At 38.9% G+C, this 19,255-nt stretch overlaps 2 protein-coding genes across 7 annotated transcripts in view; one reads left to right on the top strand and one right to left on the bottom strand.

Moving 5' to 3' along the window:
• Positions 1–211: 211 nt before the first annotated feature.
• rps16 (ribosomal protein S16) lies at positions 212–5,051 on the bottom strand. Of its 3 annotated transcripts, none has more exons than XM_032590062.1 (6): positions 5,047–5,051; positions 1,838–1,889; positions 1,063–1,164; positions 795–891; positions 666–713; positions 212–397 (listed from the first exon to the last, which is right to left on the bottom strand). In XM_032590062.1, the coding sequence occupies exons 2-6, from the start codon at positions 1,883–1,885 to the stop codon at positions 252–254; spliced, it is 441 nt and encodes a 146-aa protein (XP_032445953.1). In that variant the 5' UTR covers positions 1,886–1,889; positions 5,047–5,051; the 3' UTR covers positions 212–251. The 3 variants fall into 3 exon arrangements, with proteins under 3 accessions (XP_032445953.1, XP_032445952.1, XP_032445954.1); XM_032590061.1 differs by lacking the exon at positions 5,047–5,051 and adding an exon at positions 1,981–2,073; XM_032590063.1 differs by lacking the exon at positions 5,047–5,051 and having other exon boundaries at positions 1,834–1,895.
• Positions 5,052–16,728: 11,677 nt separating this feature from the next.
• The window catches only part of ppp1r12a (protein phosphatase 1, regulatory subunit 12A), a 47,307-nt gene continuing 44,780 nt past the window's right edge, over positions 16,729–19,255 (top strand). For 3 of the 4 annotated variants that reach the window (XM_032589320.1, XM_032589321.1, XM_032589318.1), the window contains exon 1: positions 16,729–17,057. In XM_032589320.1, coding sequence (XP_032445211.1) covers positions 16,821–17,057 — 237 coding nt within the window. In that variant the 5' untranslated portion in view covers positions 16,729–16,820. The remainder of the gene's footprint in view (positions 17,058–19,255) is intronic. The other variant, XM_032589322.1, reaches the window with a different exon arrangement.

Raw genomic sequence — 19,255 nt, 5'->3', positions numbered from 1 at the left:
CCACTCTGCCTCTAAAACTGGAGTTAAACACTTTTCATTCTATTAAGAGTTCATTTCTACGTGGATCTATTGACTCTGTAACATACTTGTAGTTATGCTCCATCTGTTTCTTTAGCAAACATAATGAATCTGACATAACTGAACTAGACCGCCCTACTTTTTCATAATGGAGTGAGAAGATCATTCAAAGACTTAAGAAAAACTCCCAACATTTATGTTCCTCCAATTTATTAAGAAAATGTACAGAGCGCTTAACGGTAGGACTTCTGGTAGCGGGCACGGGCTCCAGGTCCACCGAATTTCTTGGACTCGCAGCGACGTGGATCAGCAACCAGCAGGGTCCTGTCGTACTGGATCAGGATGTCTTTGATCTCCTTCTTGGAGGCCTCGTCAACATCTGCGGCAAAGCAAAAACACTCCAGCTTACAAATTTTAAACAACTTTATATAACGTTGTAAAACTCATAATTTAACTGGATTTCAGCCGGAGATACCAGCTGAAATCCTTACAGCAGAAATATATTTTCCCAAGCAATAAGTTTCCTCAACAGGACAGACGTTTAATTCACATTCCTGTTTTTAAATGAATGTTCCTATTCTAATTAAAACAAGAGCAACTTGTCTGATCAGCAATGTAGTAAAAAAAGTCAAAAAAATAATACATACACTTCTGGTAGTATGCAACCAAGGCTTTGGAGATGGCTTGACGGATGGCTGTGAAAGAAAAAAAAAAATTAAAGAAATTGTCTTATAACCTGCAAGAACAGCATTCAAGAACTACAGAGGTATGCTTACCATAGATCTGCGCAACGTGTCCACCACCCTTCACTCGGACTCTGATGTCAACGCCAGCAAAACGCTCCTTCCCCAGCAACAGCACAGGCTCCAAAAGCTAGAAATAAAAAAGATTATATTTTAAATGAACAAAGACAAACCGTAAAGACAAATTAAAGCATTTTCTACAAATATTTCAAGAGTTAATCAAATTTAAATCAATATTTTCTCACACTGTAACAAAATGTAAAGCTGTGAACATGAGCTGCCCATTCTCTGAGGTACTCACCTTGTACTGGAGTGTGGCAGGTTCCACCATCTCCAGGGGTCTGCCATTCACCTTGATCAGGCCATTTCCCCTTTTGCAGTGGGCGACTGCTGTGGCCGTTTTCTGTTAAAGCAAACAAGTGAATTCAGATATCTAGTAGAAAATCACTATGTCAACTGGTCAAAAATATGGTCAGCTATAATAATCTAGCTGCCAAAGACATATACAAAAGTAGAAGTGCATCAGTCTCACTGAAATATAGTATATTTAACAAAAATGCTCAAGTCTCTGGTTTGTGGAGAAACCAAATTGACACATTATTATTTAATAAGCTTTACAAGCGGAATGCATTGGTAGCTATCGACCACTCATACCACTTTTGCCACATATCTTCGCACTGTACAAAGACTACCCTTACAAGTTCAGGCTAACAATATGAAACATGTATTTTTAACTTTATAAGAGCAAGTATAACCATTTCAATTTGTATGTGGATTCGTGCACGCTGATTTTATAAGCTACAGGAAAACCAGAAACAAGGCTAGCTAAGCTAAAACAGCTAGCCTTGTTGACCTGTGACAGTCCATCATTAGTTTAAAGTGGGGCCTGCACGAAGCTTTTAACTGATAAATACTATCGTAAAAGTTTTTAGTTACATATGAGCACAAATCAATCACATTACAGCAGCGAATACTTAGTAAATCGAGGGTAGTGTTTGATACCATTAGCTCAAGTCCGCTAGCGAGGCAGCATAGCTACAACACCACATGTGTGTTAAATTCAGTAAAATACTTACTTTACGTCCGAAAACCTGGACAGATTGTAGTGGACCTTTCGCTGGCATGTTTCTGAAACATAAACAAAACAAACCCCACTTCAGAAAACAATAGATTAAAGTATATTTTATGACTTGAGGGGCGATCAATAGAAGTAACGCACCTTTCTCAGCTAGGGTGCTGTACGAAGAGGCCGATGGGGTTTCACACGCCGAGCATCAGGGGCTACTTCACGACAATTGAATGAGCTTTGGGGTAGATTTTCGACCGTTCTTTTAACTTTACGTTTTTGTAATTTGGGAATTCCGCCTCGTTTCTGTGGTTGTGCTGTTTGGCTGCTTCAGTCTTAAGAGCCGACTCTTTTTTTCTTCCAAAGGGGTTTTTGTTATTACAACTTAAATATATACGTAGAGGTCTTTCAATGAAGCGTCACTTTCTATTTATTAAGTAATCAAAACTTAAATAATCACTGCATATTTTTATAGGGAGATACGGCAAGACACTAAAGTTTGGTTTCTATGGGATTTTAATAGAGCACGTGGTAAACAGATGCAAGTACACAGACCTCTAAATGAAAATGTAAATATGGTTTATTGATTAATTTTTAAAAATTGTTAGAAAATAGTGAAATTTGAAACATAGAGGAATGAAACAGAAATAAATAAATAACACTAAGCATCACATTTATTTAAAATAGACCAAATAATACTGAAATGGTATTTTGATTATTTTATTCAGTTTGCCAGGCTTATGTCATAAGAATGTAATTGCTCATTAATTTACCTAATTGCAACTCGATGCATTTATATAAAATAATACATTTCATTCTTCTGTGTGTGAAAATATTCCACATTTGACCAGAGAGAGAAGGTGCTTAACACAACAGCAAAGGGAAACAAATCATTAATCTGCCAGGTGGAAAACAGCACTTTATTTAAAGAGAACACCAATTTAAATAGAATGGTAGTATAACATCTATGTCAAAATGTATGTAAATTCTTTTCAATTTTGTATCATTTTATTATTCAACCTATTAAAGTTTACACTGTTTTGGCATGCTTTTTTAATTAAAGTAGGCATGGTGAGATTATTTATTTTAGTATCTTTAAAGCTTATGTTCTGTGGCTCTTCTGTTTAATCTTTCTGCACCGCCACATTTAAAGGTTACGCATGACCCTGCTTACAGCAATAAATTATGAACCTCAGACTACAAAAATCACATCTTAAATGTTGTTAGCCGTCACAGTTACCGTTTCTTCGCACCAACCATTTAGATTATGCATAGTACATTAAAAACCTTAAGGTGTGCAGAAACAGATATCATTTCCCCTTGTGTGTCACCATGTTAAAAAAGTAACATAACTTGCCAAAGCAACAAACAACAGAGAAAGTCGGTCCATTTGTCTTCTGCCAGTTCAAGGGAAAAAGTTCAACTTGCTATCAGAAAAAAGCAACATTAGTTTCTTAAGCTAGAAGTTTCTAAGAATACTGATAAGCTCCACTTTGCTTCTATAACCAGCTGATAAGGATTTGTTCATATAAAATTGTTCTCAGTCTAAACTTAGCCTCATAATTTAGAAGACAACAGCTCCCTCTGGTGCAGGTTACTTGAATCTAATCAGTTTCATGTGGAACACCATGCATGCTTGCTTGCTTGCATGATACTGGGCAAAAAACAAGATAATTTTCCTGGAATAAATCATCATCAGTTACAATTAATCCCTCCCTAAGTACGTTTTCCTTCAGAAATCATAGGATCCAGCTGTGCTAGGAGTGCAATGCTGTGTCTGAGGAATTTAGAAGTTTAAATAAGGAAAAATGAAAATAGATTTATATTTTTTATAAGGCTAAATCCAGGCTACAAACATGGGCAATGTTTGAAAGACCTCCTGCTTTTCATAGGTAAGGTATGACATCAAACTCTCTTTTATGTATCTCAGGAAAGAAATAAACTGGCAATATATAAAGATTGCTTTAAATTTGATTAATGTGACAGTAGCATATTTCTAATATATAATCTCTCTTAAGATGTGTTTTGTGTTTCAGCGCAAAAAAATCTTTTTCAGCCTAACAGGACAATCTTGTTGTTGGAGGCGGTGGGTTGGTTGGGCCAGGCAGCATCTTGGGAATCTGTATACAGAGAAGTGAGTCATTTGTGTTGTACCTACCTATGTCTGACATTTACTGCACTGAGACTGGTGTTTATGGTGTCAGCCACGGGTGAACAGGCACCTGGCTTCTTTTATTGTCAGAGACTGCTCTCTTTCTAGAGTGGCCTCCTCTGGATGGGTAATAATGTTAAAAAACTCTTTCAATTTTGATTTCTGCACTTTCCTGTTGCTCCATGCACATATTTTGTTTTTATTTGATTCAGAGAAAGCTCAGCAGCTAAACTCTCTGTCCTTGTCCTTTCCCTGTTTCTTTATATGGCTTTATGTGCCTCAAGCGTAGGCCTATAAAGCAGGGCTGGGCCAAGCTTGTATGTGGCCTTAAGCAGAATTTGACTTGGGGCTCCACTTCCTGTTAAGAAAATCACCACCACTAACAGTGTTTCCAGACCATCTTAAAACGCTTTATCCACATTGAGATGAGTACTACCAGCCAGTAGTCATTCAAGCTGGGGGTCAGTGATTTTTGGGGGGGAAAGAGAGACTGAAATGAAAGACCACTGTGATACCAAAAGAACCACATCATCTACAAAAAGTAAAGAGCTTCGACAACTACACTCCCTCCCTGCTAAGACTACGCCTTAACATTCTGTCCATGAATGCCACAAACAGTTGTGCTGACAAAGGACAGCCCTTTCTTATAGCCAAACATCACTTAAAACTCGACAACAAACTCTGATAGCAACCATCTTAAAATTTCTTGTTGTTAAAATATCTGATGGGGACATGGTCGTAAACTCCTCAAAGGTCTGGTGCACTGATCCAGGACAAAAGCTGTACTGCTTCTCCCGAATCACAGGTTTGACACTAGGCTGAGCTTTCTTTCCAAAGTATATGGACAGAAATGCTGCATAAATAATAGTAAAAGTGGATCCTTTCTGTCCTTTCTGCGGCTTTGTGGGGTCATCATAAGGAGGATCCCATGTGCTCTTTTCTTGAACTCTCTCGTTTTTCTTAGCTATTTCCTTTTCAGTTCATGCATGAATGTTTACAAGCCAATAGATGAACATAGAGGATGTATCTTTGGACCGAGACTGCCAGTATCTACATAAGAGTCAGACAGACGGAAGAAACCCTAACTGGGAACCCAGTAACGTTTGATAAGCTTCCACATAAACCTGTCGGAAACCAGTCGACCACCACCATCACTGTCTGAATGGTAGGCATGCTAAGGCTGCTGTATCATTCCTGACTTCCTGCTGTGTTCGGCAGCCTGCTAAAACATACAGTCCTTTTCTCCTACCAGCTGTCAACTTCATCTGTACAGTGTCCAGAGCTCTCTGCTATTTACATTGTGAGATTGCAGCTTTTGAGTTGTTCTGGTTTAAGGTTTACAGACGATGAAAACTCCACATCCACTCTTCAGGTTATTCTCTGTGTATACAGTCGATAAAAATTGTTGCATTTTAAAAAGATCAGACACCGAAATCTCGCACAGAGAACTGACTTTGCGGCTTTACGAGACTTGCAGAGCTTGCAGGAGGAGAAAGTCTGCGCTCATCCAGTAAAAGAGCTGGCAATAAATAAAGAGCACACCATATATGTGCATTTCCTTTCCACGGGCCTATGGAAACACATCACCTGGAGGCGCGACCTCTGGACCTTGTCTTGTCACAGGACCCTGAGCATGAGGCAACACTTTCAGATTTACAGTGCAGAAGATGCTGTTCCCGGACAGCCATACTGTCTCATTTGACCATAATAGGCCTCACAGCAGCTGAAAAAGAGGTTGCTGGTAGCTGAAGTTTTGCTGAGCAGAAGGAGAAGATCTGCTAAGCTCGGTAGGCAGTGAGGCTTGGAGGGGCGGCTGAAGGTTTAGTGAGGTACACAGAGGTGAGGACGCCATGGCAACGGGGGAGAAACAGTTCTGGGTTCATGAGGCAGAAAAGTGTCTTCTCTGAGAAACGGCTGTGAGGGCCGTAAATCTGCAAGGAAGGAGAATTGGATGACAACAGATCTTACCTTTTATATCCTCGCATGAAAATCCATAAATGGCTTGTTTTATTTAACTGTGAACTGCTTGTTCATGTTTAGCATCCTTCACACTATTTGAGCGATATTTTAACCTTTTACTAATAGATAGCCCACCAATGCAGCAATTGTAGCATTTTCACAGATTTAAGAGTTACCACCATGCATAATTATGCCTTAGCAGCTGTTAAAATTGATGTCTATTGAACAGTTTGACACCTCAGAGCAAAATAACATGGCCTGCTGTTGAGCCCCAGTCTGAACTTGAGCCCGTTTCATTAATTTGCTATTTTAGCTCACATTTGTCGCATAGCAAAAGACCGTGCAGCTGTCCCGTCATCTGTCAGCTCCCCTGAGGTCTTCTGGAGTCTGAATGTCAGGTAATGGCCAAGTGCTGCAGCCTCTTCTACCAGCAGGAAAAGTTTAGCCAGAAAAAGTTCTAACATACACAATGCGCAGTTTGAATTAGATATAAAAACAAGATACATAACCGTTTTTTGTCAGAATAATACAAAAGAAAATTATTCAGGCAATTTTTTTATACCTTTCTTCAAATTCACAAGTTTACATAGATAAAATTTACTGTGCCTTCAAACAACTTCAAAACAGGCCAGGCACTGATTCAGTTTTTCAGATACAGCAACTGAAGGTGCAACATTTGTGTTCAAACAAACATGAGAAAATATATGAAGGGTAGAAATCTCCAACCATCATAACCTCCTGCAAAGAGAGAGGTTTTTAGTGCATATGAACCTCTTTGTGGTTATATGTGCATGTCATTTCCTATTATAAAAATAGCTCTTGTTTTGTGAGAAAGATTTAGAATGGACTGTTCTGACTGGACTGAAATCTAACTATCACAACAACAAACCACATCCAGCTGCTCTAAAATCCCTTTTACGTATTTCAGAGGCCTTTTGTTTATGGAGCAAGTTGATGGGCTCAAGGCCTCTCTTAAAAAACAGAATTCAAACAGCTGATCTGGGAACAGAGCTGGACCAAACCTGCAAACAGAACAACCTCTTCATTTCTCGTTCATGTTGTCTCACAAGCACTGGTACTTCCCCTCTATCCATCTCTTTGTCTCTTTTTTTGACATGCACACGTGTTTTGCTCGCCCACATTATCTGCTTCATCACTCTCCTTCTCTTGTTCCATCTCAAACTCTGTCTCATCCCCCCCCTACGTATTTTTCCCTTTCAGAGCGAGTGTTTGTCTGTGGGTGTGGGTCGACTCTGGTCAGGGTTCATGCATGAGGCACAGCAGTGGGGTGAGGACTGGATGACATCTAGAGGATCATCATTGCACCAAAGCCTGTCTTATTCTTCATCCTCTACTTCCCTCCTCCCCGCTACTACTGTAGATGGGATCTGGAAGACAGACCTCCAGCCTACTATGATCAGGATTCAATTAAAGTCAAAAAACGATGACAACCCTAAGTTACAACTTGTGGTTTCTTGTCAGACGTTAGATCAAGCTTTGTCATGCCTGCTCATATTTTGCATCACCATTCTTTCCCTTTATCAGTTCAGTTATTTGCCCTTGAAGTACATCTGTATTGTGTTTCCTATCACGCTGAATCTCTTTGCTCACACACACTGTGTTCCAGGGTCCCTGAGGGAGAGGAGATGGGGCTGGGAAGCTCTGATGGGAAAGTGGGCCAGCTCTCTTAGCCCTCCACTGGAGAGCTCCATAAAAGGTCTGGAGAGATGATGTCGTGGACTCTGTCCTCCCCCCCACACTCCTTATGTTTTTTTTTTTTCTTTTTCCTCCCTCCCCACAGCAAGCGGAGAAGCCCAACAGCAGACCCAGTCTTGGCCCAAGCTCATCAAGCACATGAGCGAAACACACGACGATGATGACTTCATTCAGCCGAAATAGGGCTTCCATCCATCATCAGCTGGGAAAAGCTTGTTATGAAACTCAGGATTTCCTGAACTTGGGGATTTTTCACTGTATTCTGTATTCATGCTGTGTGATTTAACCATCTTTTTAAGGTTAGCTTTTTGTTTCTAAAAGAAACATGGAGCTGCTGTTAAGTTCACAAAAAGCAGAAATGCTGCAGCACCTTAGCAACAGGAGATGCAGAAGTAGTCTTTTGTAACTCTCAGTTGGTTAAGAGTGTAACCAACTGCGGTCATTGTAACAAATGAGTGCTTTGATCTAAACATTCCCATTGTATGGGTGATTCTAAATACTTTCCTAACGCACTGTACAGTAAAGCTACTGATGGTTAGTAACTGGGGTGTAACTATGGTGGACATCCTTCTTGCACAGCTGCTGCTCTAGGTTTAAACAATTTTTGTTTTCCATTGTAACGTGTGATTAAGATCACACATGCTTACTTTATGCTTACAAACGCTCAAATGAACATCCCCTTGTTGAATACAGCAACCATATTGGAAGACTTTCACTTCTCTACAGGTAACACCAACACCTTGATGGTGGTGTTCTAAGAGCCATCTGCTGTTATCTGGAGAATGTTCACTGCACACTTCATGGACATATATGTCCCACCACTTTGACTTCTCTGCTATTTTTAGCACCGGCCCTCCACCGAAGGTTGTTATGATGATGTCACACAACCTCTTAAAAACAATACGACTGTTTATATTTTATTGGACTTCCTATCAAATTCAAGATAGGAAGAAACAAACAAAAACATTTTTTATGTTTGTTTCTGTTTGTTTATTGGTCAAAATGGCTGTCAAAGTAAGAATTTGGGATTTGTTTAGCATCACTACACTGATAAAAAGGTTTGGTCAATTTTATTTATACATATATATCTGGAAATAGCACCAAACTTTAACATAATTTGTTTTTGATAGAGATTTCTGTCACTCAGTAGTTCATATTTTTCTGTTCCATTCCATTATTAGAAAGTTTAGACTGTCATTGATTCGGTGTGTTTTTTAATCAATAATATAAGAAGAATGTATTAAAGTTTTAGACGTATGCTGTTTATTTATACATGTGATTATCGTGACTTGTTGAATAAGTCAAATAGATGTACAACATATATGTGGATGAACTTGATTAGTCCTGGAATGCAAAACATTCAGAAAACATATTGTTATCAACTTTTACAGATTACTGTTAGCCTAGCATAACAATTAGTTCTGATCTTCCAAGTTAAGGGGCCCTTCTCTGAAATATATAATGAGAATATACAGAAAACAACAGAGATAAGAAACCAAAACAAATTGAATTGGCATTTCATGGGTAGGAAACAGGAAACAGGCTACAAAAAGACCAAATTGACCCAGAGTCATTTTCAATCACCTCAATTTTCCCTAATCCACCTTCTGTTTAGGTTCCACTCCTGTAGAACTCTCCATTCTCTTGCTCTTTGTTGCAAGACCAAAGTGGAGCTTTTAAAAGATACCATATGTGATAGCGTCACTTCTCACCTTGTCAGCTGCAACATTGCCACACCTTCTTGTGAGGTCGACACCTAACTGATAACACTGCTGAGTCAAAATTTACAGTCAGCCAGTGCGATAAATGCCACTAATGTGTCCAGGACTTCATCCACTTTGTTAAAATATAAACTTTTCATTGAGGATTATGTATTGGCAGCTGCCTTCTTGACCCAGTGTTTAAGACTCCCTCTAATCAAGCTCTAGTTTCTACAAGACAAACGTGTTTTGTACAAATTATAATATAAGAATTATAAGAAAATGGTAGAAATAAATGTGAACTTTGAAGGAGCTTGACCTTTTCGCTCATTTCTGTTTGCCACAGTTTCAAAATCAACACAAAGTGAAGTGGGATTTTCACCTTGTGAAAAAAACATTGATATATTTAACACTTATTAAATGGTGCAAAATAGAATACATTTCTGTTTATCTTGAAACTTATACTGAAGCACATACAAAGGTTTGCTGTAGATAGTACAGATAATACTGCCAGATAGCTGCATAAAGGGTTATAATCATATGTGGGTGGTTTCACTGCAGCTGAGTAGCACAAGTAATGCTTATCTATTTAAAGCTGCTGCTTCAGGCCTTCTTTCTGAAGTATGGTGTTGGAGCTTTGCCAGATGTCATTTTCTGTGTAACTAGAGAGAGCTAATGCAGATTTAATGGCTGTCTGCTGATTGCTAAAGACACATGGTATAAAGTACTTTTGAATTTCCTTTACAATTGTATTGGGGGGTAGTTCTTTTAAGCTGACATTAATTGTTGCTGGCTTTGACGAAGTCCCAATGACATCTTTTCAGTAAGTGTTAGGAATATGAAGGTTGTGAGAGATTAACACATTAAAGGAACAAGATGTATGGCACCTGGTAACAGAATGATGAGACGATCTGTGACCATTGGCCTGAGGATATGAATTGTTCAGACTTACAAACCTTGACCATCCACGGGGTTGAGTTCAGTTCACAGCGTGTAAGTGGTATTTTTAAAGCTGACAGAGCAGAGGCTTTAGACACCAAACACAGCTCTGTTTTTCCGCTCATGATCCTTTTCATCAAGGTGAATGGAAATAATGAGTGCACAGGGCTCTATAGCTAAATCAAGAACTGTAAAACAGGATAACCAAAGCCTTGAGAAGACCTGGGAGATAAGTATTGACAGTGGAACAATACAAAGTATGGGAATGTCTGTTCCAGCTGCTGTGGAAATTATTTCAAGGAAACTTTCCTGCCCAACTGTTGCACTTTAATTAGATTTAATAAGTTTTTTTACTCACAAACTGGATTAAAAAACCCCCAAAATATTTCAAAAAGTGTAGATCGACAAGCTTCAAAAACTTTTCTGCTACTTTTTATTAACTCTTCTTGAGTTTACCAGTCATAGAATAGCCTACAGGATTATTAATTTGTGTTGAATTTAGTTAGATGACTAAATCTATATTTATTTAATCAAACCATCAGATAAATGAAAAACATTCATGGCTGTAGCTGAATTTATATTTTAAATTCTTTACTCGGGCTTGTAGAATAAATATGAATAAATCCAAAGAAGCAATAGAATAAACAACTCAACATTTTGCAAAATTAAATAAGGTTTCTTCAGAATTAAATTAAATTTAGCATAGCCTAGCTCAAGCTGTTCATTATCTAAAATTTGTTACTGTTGTAAACTATTAGCTATAGTTGTCAATCTAGTGATTCGGCATTAAACTGCTTTTACATTTTCCTTATTTCAAATAATTGTAAACATATGACCAGTATCTAGGTAATAAGAACTAGATTCTACATCCACCTCATTATGTAACGTAATTTACTCAAGACTAAATCTTTGAAAGGACATGAAGATATTAAATATTTGTATTAAATATCTATTAAATTATTTTCCTCAAAACCACTTTAGTCTAAATTAAATTTTTTGTACATCATCTTTAATTACAAACTTGTGGTTTTCATAACCAAATTACATATATTTAATATGATCAGAGCTCAACAAAACTGCTCTGCTTACTGTTTTTCACCAGGTTAGACAGTCAGTCTGGACAAGCACCACTTCGTGTCCACTGCTGACATAAGTAATAATTAGTCAGAGTATGCATGTGGGCACATGAGAGCTGTTGGAGACTTGAAAGATTGCACTAAATATGTCTCACAGCATCCACTACAATCATGTGGATACAGATATACGCTCCTCTTCAGTTTTGCATCAATGACGATATATATTTCCAACAGCAGAAAATGATGTTCTTTCTTTTTATGGTTTGTGTGGATGAAATGATTCATTGTAGCCTTTAGCTCTAACCTATTACAAGCTCCACCACAGCTCCAGATTTTGCTCTATTATTAGCTTTTTTTTTTCTCCAGGAAACAAGGTCACTCAAATAGCCCAGTGTTATTAGGCTTTCGCCACTCATTTGGTCTTAAAGGAACATGCACTGTCGAAATCAATGTATCTGCATCACGCACTAAGTCCTCTGCTCATTTGCAAATGCCGGACATAACACAGCCTCCATACACTTGAACCAAGTTAGCACTGTCAAACCTCCATTGTTATCCAGCAGGCATAATAGTGTGGGCCTGAATAAGCAGAATCAAGTGATGCTCTGGTGATGTAGGCCCCGCTGAGTAAAAGCAATGGCCCTATTTTTGTTCAATGTTAGAGCTCAGCTGTTGTCTGCAAGTAATCCTCCTCCAATTCTGCTCAGTCCCAGGATGGATATATCTGCATATTAGTACAGTGCAAACAGACTTTAAACGCATTAAAATTTTATCTTCAAATTCTGACTGAAGTTTGCAGGCACAAATTCATGTCTATGCATTATTCTCAAAATTTCTGCTGCATTTGCAACATTAATTGCTGCCACATGCAAAGAGGAACCAAGACCCAGGCGCATAAATCAGCTAAAAAGATCAACTTAAAGTAAAGCTGGATACATTGTGGATGTTTTCAAATTTAATTAAAGTGAAAACTTTAAACTTAGACCCCTTTTTTGTTAGCGTTGTTCCCCCAAAACACAGTTTTGTAGTCATCAACTACCACTATCATAATGTTACCCGCACCATGCTTGACAGTGCAAAACTTAAATGACATTGACACTTATGATCATTAGATGAAAGCCTCTGACCAGAACAATTTTGTTTGAGTTTAGTGAGTGTATAAATGGTTCAGTTTCTTATGGCATTCCGATGTTGACTGTGGTGAGAAAATTGTATATTTGCACTATCCAAATGATTTCCAAACAACTGGGAAAATTGTGAAAAAAAAAAATTCCCCTAGCAGTCAGCAACAAATACATTTTTGCTACAGTGGTTTGTTTTGCGGTTTTTAACGTGTGGAACAGTTTCAAAATCGTTTTTGTGACACGTCAAAGACAGGCCTCATGGTGTCTAACTGAGAGGGTCAGAAGGCCTGATGAATCCCCATCTGCCTAATTATCAACATCACTTTTTAAAAGTCTTCTGATAACATCAAAGCATAACTATTTCTATCTGTCCTGATAAAGAGGCTGTTGGGAAGGGAGATGAGAGTGTCAGTGTCGGGGGCGCCAACAACAGGCTTTTGGGTGACATGGGAGCATGTAAGTGTGGTGTCTGGCTTCTCTCAGATGGGACCGAGGTGTCCACACTTCACCAGTCACCAGTCTCTGAGTGCTATTTGTCTGGGTCACCTGCACTGACACGCTGGTAGCTTGAAGCAGAGACAACTTGCTTCTTCTTTGGCTGCCGTGACTTCTGCAGTTCATTGCAGAGTAATTTGCACAGCAGAAAACTCAAGCAGAACCGTTTCTTGCTTTGTCACCCATAAGGTCATAAGGAACAGATCCCTTCTGTCTGCTTCCAAAAACATTAGCAATGTGGTTTTCTCTTGGGAACTGATGTTAATCTGAGTTTTTCACATGACAACTTCAATATGAGGTTCCTAACTATGTCAAATGTGGTGGTCTGCACATTATTAGCCTCCATTATAAAATTTGTGCAGGTATTATATTTGCCGAACCAATTAAATGAAAGAAGGTAGCCCTCCTAAACACTACAGAACTAGCTCTGTAGTGTTGAGGCCAGGCAGACATCTTTATTTCTGTGTAAAGAATAACAACATTGTGTAATCTCTGATATGTGAAAATCTAATAAAAAACAGATTATTTTTGCTATCTCCTGATATACAAAACCCTTGAAATATTATGGTGACTATTAATGGATGGTATAAATCCTAAATTAATATTTTAAGAATCTAATTTTGATCAGTTTATTGTGTTAGATGACTCAATAACTGTTTGACAATATCATCTTCTACTTCCCAAAAAGGGGCTAGCTGAAACTGACTAATCCTCAGTAGACCAAATAAAAATGCTTGCACCCTTGTGCATTTACAAAGTGAGACAAACAACCAGCCTCCCCCTCACCAGCTGTCTTTACTACACACTTGACTTGCACACCTCATCTGGTTTCACAAACCACACTTGTAAGTATCTTCCCTAAGAAATACTCGACCTAACCAGTCAAGAAGAGCTTCCTCTGAGAATTCAGACATCAGTAGTGGCACTGATGTCATACTGTTATGAACAAGCCTACACTGAGACATTCTGTTTTTGCTGTTAATCAACACACATGACCGTCTCAGATGCTGCAGACAAACAGAAAGAGAGTGCAGACATAATTTTCTGTTACTGACAAACCTGAGTCACTTCCACAGAGTTTTATTTTTTCAGGGAATAGGAGCAACAGTCATAGGAGATCAAAGTGACAGGTGCCGACAGATCATGGTTTGTGTCAGACATTTAAATCTACCTGGGAAAACCTCAGGTTTCACATCACTAATTGTTTGAAATGATTATCGGCAAGTGCCTATTTGCATGTTCTCCCTGTGCATGCGTGGGTTCTCTCCGGGTTCTCCGGCTTTCTCCCACAGTCCAACAACATGACTGTTAGGTTAATTGGTCTCTCTAAATTCTCCCTAGGTGTGAGTGTGTGTGTGCATGGTTGTTTTGTCCTGTTGTTGCTCTGCGACAGACTGCCGACCTGTCCAGGGTGACCCCGCCTCTCGCCCGGAACGTTAGCTGGAGATAGGCACCAGCACCCCTCCCAACCCCACTAGGGACAAGGGTGTTAGAAAATGGATGGATGAAACTGAAGAGTTTGGTGTGTAATGACCATGATATCATTGTGTTTGACCAGCCTGCCGACTCGCCTGACCTAAACCTCATGAGGCATCGAAGATGATACACCCAGTAATGCAGACAAGCTGGAACCATTAAAGCCATCATGGCTACCTTTATAGCTCAGTAGTGCCACAGTCTGATCAAATAGACCTGATTTGGCTCACAGTACTGGATTTCATTGTTCGTGTGAAGAATAACTTGCTTTTATTTAATTTTTATTTCTATGAAAGTAGGTAGCCTCTTCTAATATGTATATAAATAGCAAATTTACAACATATTTAACAACTACATTCATAAAATAAAGTCCATGCATGCATTACATGCATTACAGCATATGGGACCCAAATTTTGCTTAATTGTTAAGTCTATAACATTTGCCTAATTAAATTACCAAAAGTATTTCACAGTCACACAATTTCTGTGCCTAAATGAGAAAATAATAATGTTATATGAATGGCTCACAGTTGCATGCATGCTTTGGATTAATATTTTTGCTTGAACAGATTTTAATTCAGGATGTCAGATTAGAGGTGGGTGGCATCTAATCATGTACATTCACTTTTGAGAGAGAGATAACTTCATTATCATCTGTAATGACTCCTCAGAGAGGAAAAAAAACAACACCAGGGGCACAATTCATACCGTCAACTTACATGTGAGAAGGTAATACTGCAGCTCATGCTGAGCATACGGGGTTCCCTGCCAACAATAACAGATGGCTGTGTTGAAATAAAAAAGACTTTATGCCTGACCACCTTGTTTTTTGCTCCAGGTTGAGAAGGACCACCAAGGTGCTTTAGTCCTCCAGACATTACAAGCTCTTCAAGTATTACTTATCAAATTCCTACAGGTGCTCTCTGGTGAGATGGATTTTATTTCTCTCTGTGAAAAGCGGTGAGTTTCCATGACATGGAAACAAATAGATCACATGGGACAAAGCTGGCAGAGCCCTGTCATTGATGCATTTATGTGTGCACCAAAGTGAAAATACCTTGACAATGAAAGTTTGTTTGGTTAGCATGAAAAAAAATTCCTTCCACTTCCTGAAATGAAAAGATAAAAGACTACCCACCTCAGTGTTGACAGTTTATTAGTATCACGCCTTACAATAATAAAACATCTTTAAGAGTTCCAATACCAAGAGTTGCAAGCCATTGCATAGCACTCATGAAAATAAAAATAACTTAAAATATATACTTTAAGACAGGCACAGTTTTTTTCTTTTTTGTAAGAAATGATATTCAAATGATTTGTTTTATAACATATTGCCATAATGTGCTGCAAAGCAGTGTCTCTCTACATTTTCTCACAATACAACCACAAATTGGTTGGAGATGTATGTATATGTAAACCTTTATATAAACATACAGTCAGAGCTACAATAGCATGGTTTAGATCAAAGAATATTATGTCCATGTATTTTGTGGTTTTTTCATTTCTAGTCTGCTGTTATTTATTCACACAAATTTCTGCACATCCTGTATGTCTTCTTTCTCTAAATCAGTGTACTCTGCTGAACATTACTTTTAAATTGAGTATGGTATTTTTTAGTGCAGGGTATTATTTTTTATGTTTGTCCCTGCCATTCGTTGTCCGATTTTTGTTTTACATGTATTTTTTCACCTTTGTGTGAATGTACATGCTCTCACTGACCTTAGCTTGCTGCAATGCCACCAAGATTTCTTCCACTGTGGGTCAGCAAAGGTTATTTCTATTCTATTTCTATTCTATTCTATTTCTATTCCGTTCTATTGACGGACGTACCCTAACATGTATAACATTTAGTTTGTACAAAAATAGTCAGATCATCAACTACAGTATATATTTTGAGGAATATTGAATTGATTAATTTGTTTGATTAAGTAATAATAAAGAAACGCTAGCATGGTTACATTTTTTAAAAACAAATTAAGAAAATTACAATTTTGCAGCTCTTGTGTATTTAGTCATGACACCAGGAATGTAAATAAATAAATGCATAAAAAAGAGGAAGAAAATTAAATATTATTCACTAATTGTACTTTTGAAATTAATTTACTACATTTTCTGAATTGTGAAACCTGTTCTCCTGTCAATGTGTACGACACATAATACAGTATGAAATTGTATTGTCCTTTTGTACTGCAGTTCCTGGGAACCAGTTCTCGCGAGGTTATGGAAAACAATCCAGACGCCTCTTTTCCCCTCCTCCCCAGCCCTCCCTTCCCACGCCCCAGTGCGCTGTGGGATAGTGCCTCTATAAAGTGTACCCTCTCTCGGAGCACGATAAGAAGCCCGAGACAGGAGGGGGATGAAGATGGCGGACGCCAAACAGAAAAGGAATGAACAGTTAAAGCGATGGCTGGGTTCGGAGACGGATCAGGAGCCTCCTGTTCTGAAAAAGAAGAAGACGAAGGTGAAGTTCGATGATGGCGCCGTGTTTCTGGCCGCCTGCTCAAGCGGTGATACCGAGGAGGTGCTCCGTCTGCTTGACCGGGGCGCTGACATCAACTACGCCAATGTAGACGGTCTTACTGCGCTCCACCAGGTTTGTGCTTCATTGCCATTGTTTGTAGTATTACTCACTGGCACCGTTGGTACCTATAGACGCAAATATCCCTTTACTGTGAGCAACTGCATGCCCTGGAACACCTGTCAAATGGAAGCCATTCTCATCCCGTTGTTTACCTACCGAGCAGACTCGTCTTTTTCGACGCAGAGGACTGAAGCCATTAGCTGCCTGAGCTTGAAGATCTTATGTACAACATGTTCACAATTTGCAGAATGGGTATTAACTCGCACACTTCCCCTTTTGGACCGATTTTCCTTTACCTTTTTTAGCTACATTGAGACCACATATCTGAAACCTTTGGGTGCAGTCTAATTGCTGTTCCGCTGCATTTCACATTCAAAGCCGATGTGAAAGAACTACTTTCAAAAGTGTTTCTGTCCTTTAGAGAAAGTATTGGTTGCCGATCAAATACGGGATACTTTAAACTAGCCACATCAGAAGGAATTGTCATTAATGATGGATTTTCTTGGGCATTCAGCGGTGAAGAGTTGCTACCTGGCTAACAGTAAAAGTCGTTTTGTTGATATACCCAGAGCCGCGACGGTGACTACTCTCTGGAGAGGAAGAAGCGGCTAGTTTTGGTAATTTGTTCCATACCAATACCATTGCAATATTTTCTTCGCAAGGTTGTGGTTGGCTTTAACAGTCGTTTTCATAACCCATATGGGAATGTTATTTTGGAGAAAGAAATTAATGTATTTAGGGGTAAGCTAGCGCTGCGTTAGCATGCTAAAATAACTGTCGCTTGCGGCTTTGGACTTTAGCTTAATTCATTCATTAGCTGAGCTGACTGACTACTTCAGCTATACACATGGCCTCTAAAATTGATCAACTATACCCTCTACTGTTTGTCTACTTGAATAAAAAGTCTATACTGCTGACTTTTTGGATGTTTTGGCTGTAATGTCATCCGTCCCAAGCTAACATTTTGCCCGCTATTCACTTGAGCTACATCCACTAGCCTCGCTCAACGCTTGCAGGATTTCTAGACTTTGCGGCAGATTTAAGCTATCGGATCAGTAGAAATACACGTCAGAAAAGTATAAAGTAAGCATTCCACCATTCGGCAATGAACGTACTGTCCTCTTCATCCGTTTATATGCAGATCTAGCTGTTGGTAACATTTAACCGGGTACGTTGCTAGTCGTAAAGCTGTACAGATCCTTTAATGCAAGATCTGTATTAAAATACAGCGAAGACCGAAATTCTTGTAGTTTTAATACTAGTTTTGAACGCATTTATTTGGTGATGGTTTCACAAACATGAGATATAAAGCTCTGCTTTGCTGTGTTTTTATTCGATAATTAAAGCCTTAATTTACTTTAAAACATGCACAAAAAAAAAAGTTGTAACCTAAAATGATATGTAGATTTTTGGCATGCATGTTCTGGAAAACATTAAGAGACTAAACATCTACTCTTCTTAATCATGACTTTGTCAACCTAGCAGTGTCATGCTGTGGCCTGGTTACAGTGGGGCAAAAAAGTATTTAGTCAGCCACCAATTGTGCAAGTTCTCCCACTTAAAAAGATGAGAGAGGCCTGTAATTTTCATCATAGATATACCTCAACTATGAGAGACAAAAGGAGAAAAAAAATCCAGAAAATCACATTGTCTGATTTTTAATGAATTTATTTGCAAAATATGGTGGAAAATAAGTATTTGGTCAGCTACAAACAAGCAAGATTTCTGGCCCTCACAGACCTGTAACTTCTTCTGTAAGAGGCTCCTCTGTCCTCCACCCGTTACCTGTATTAATGGCACCTGTTTGAACTTGTTATCAGTATAAAAGACACCTGTCCACAACCTCAAACAGTCACACTCTAAACTCCGCCATGGCCAAAACTAGAGAGCTGTCAAAGGACACCCAAAACAAAATTATAGACCTGCACCAGGCTGGGAAGACTGAATCTGCAATAGGTAAACAGCTTGGTGTGAAGAAATCAACTGTGGGATCAATTATTAGAAAATGGAACACATACAAGACCACTGATAATCTCCCTCGATCTGGGGCTCCACGCAAGATCTCACCCCGTGGGGTCAAAAATGATCACAAGAACGGTGAGCAAAAATCCCAGAACCACACGGGGGAACCTAGTGAATGACCTGCAGAGAGCTGGGACCAAAGTAACAAAGGCTACCATCAGTAACACACTATCCCGCCAGGGACTCAA

Source organism: Xiphophorus hellerii, chromosome 17 (assembly GCF_003331165.1).
Source record: "Xiphophorus hellerii strain 12219 chromosome 17, Xiphophorus_hellerii-4.1, whole genome shotgun sequence".
In the NCBI taxonomy this organism is placed as follows: Eukaryota; Metazoa; Chordata; class Actinopteri; order Cyprinodontiformes; family Poeciliidae; genus Xiphophorus; species Xiphophorus hellerii.
This window is presented reverse-complemented; position numbering and strand designations above follow the sequence as displayed.

Bases quoted from the DNA above. Each gene is read 5' to 3' on its own strand.
- rps16 (XM_032590062.1), bottom strand. From the start codon at position 1,885: ATGCCAGCGAAAGGTCCACTACAATCTGTCCAGGTTTTCGGACGTAAA. The intron at 1,165-1,837 runs GTAAGTATTTTA...TTGCTTTAACAG, and splicing joins TCCAGGTTTTCGGACGTAAA to AAAACGGCCACAGCAGTCGC. The intron at 714-794 runs GTAAGCATACCT...TTTCTTTCACAG, and splicing joins ACACGTTGCGCAGATCTATG to CCATCCGTCAAGCCATCTCC.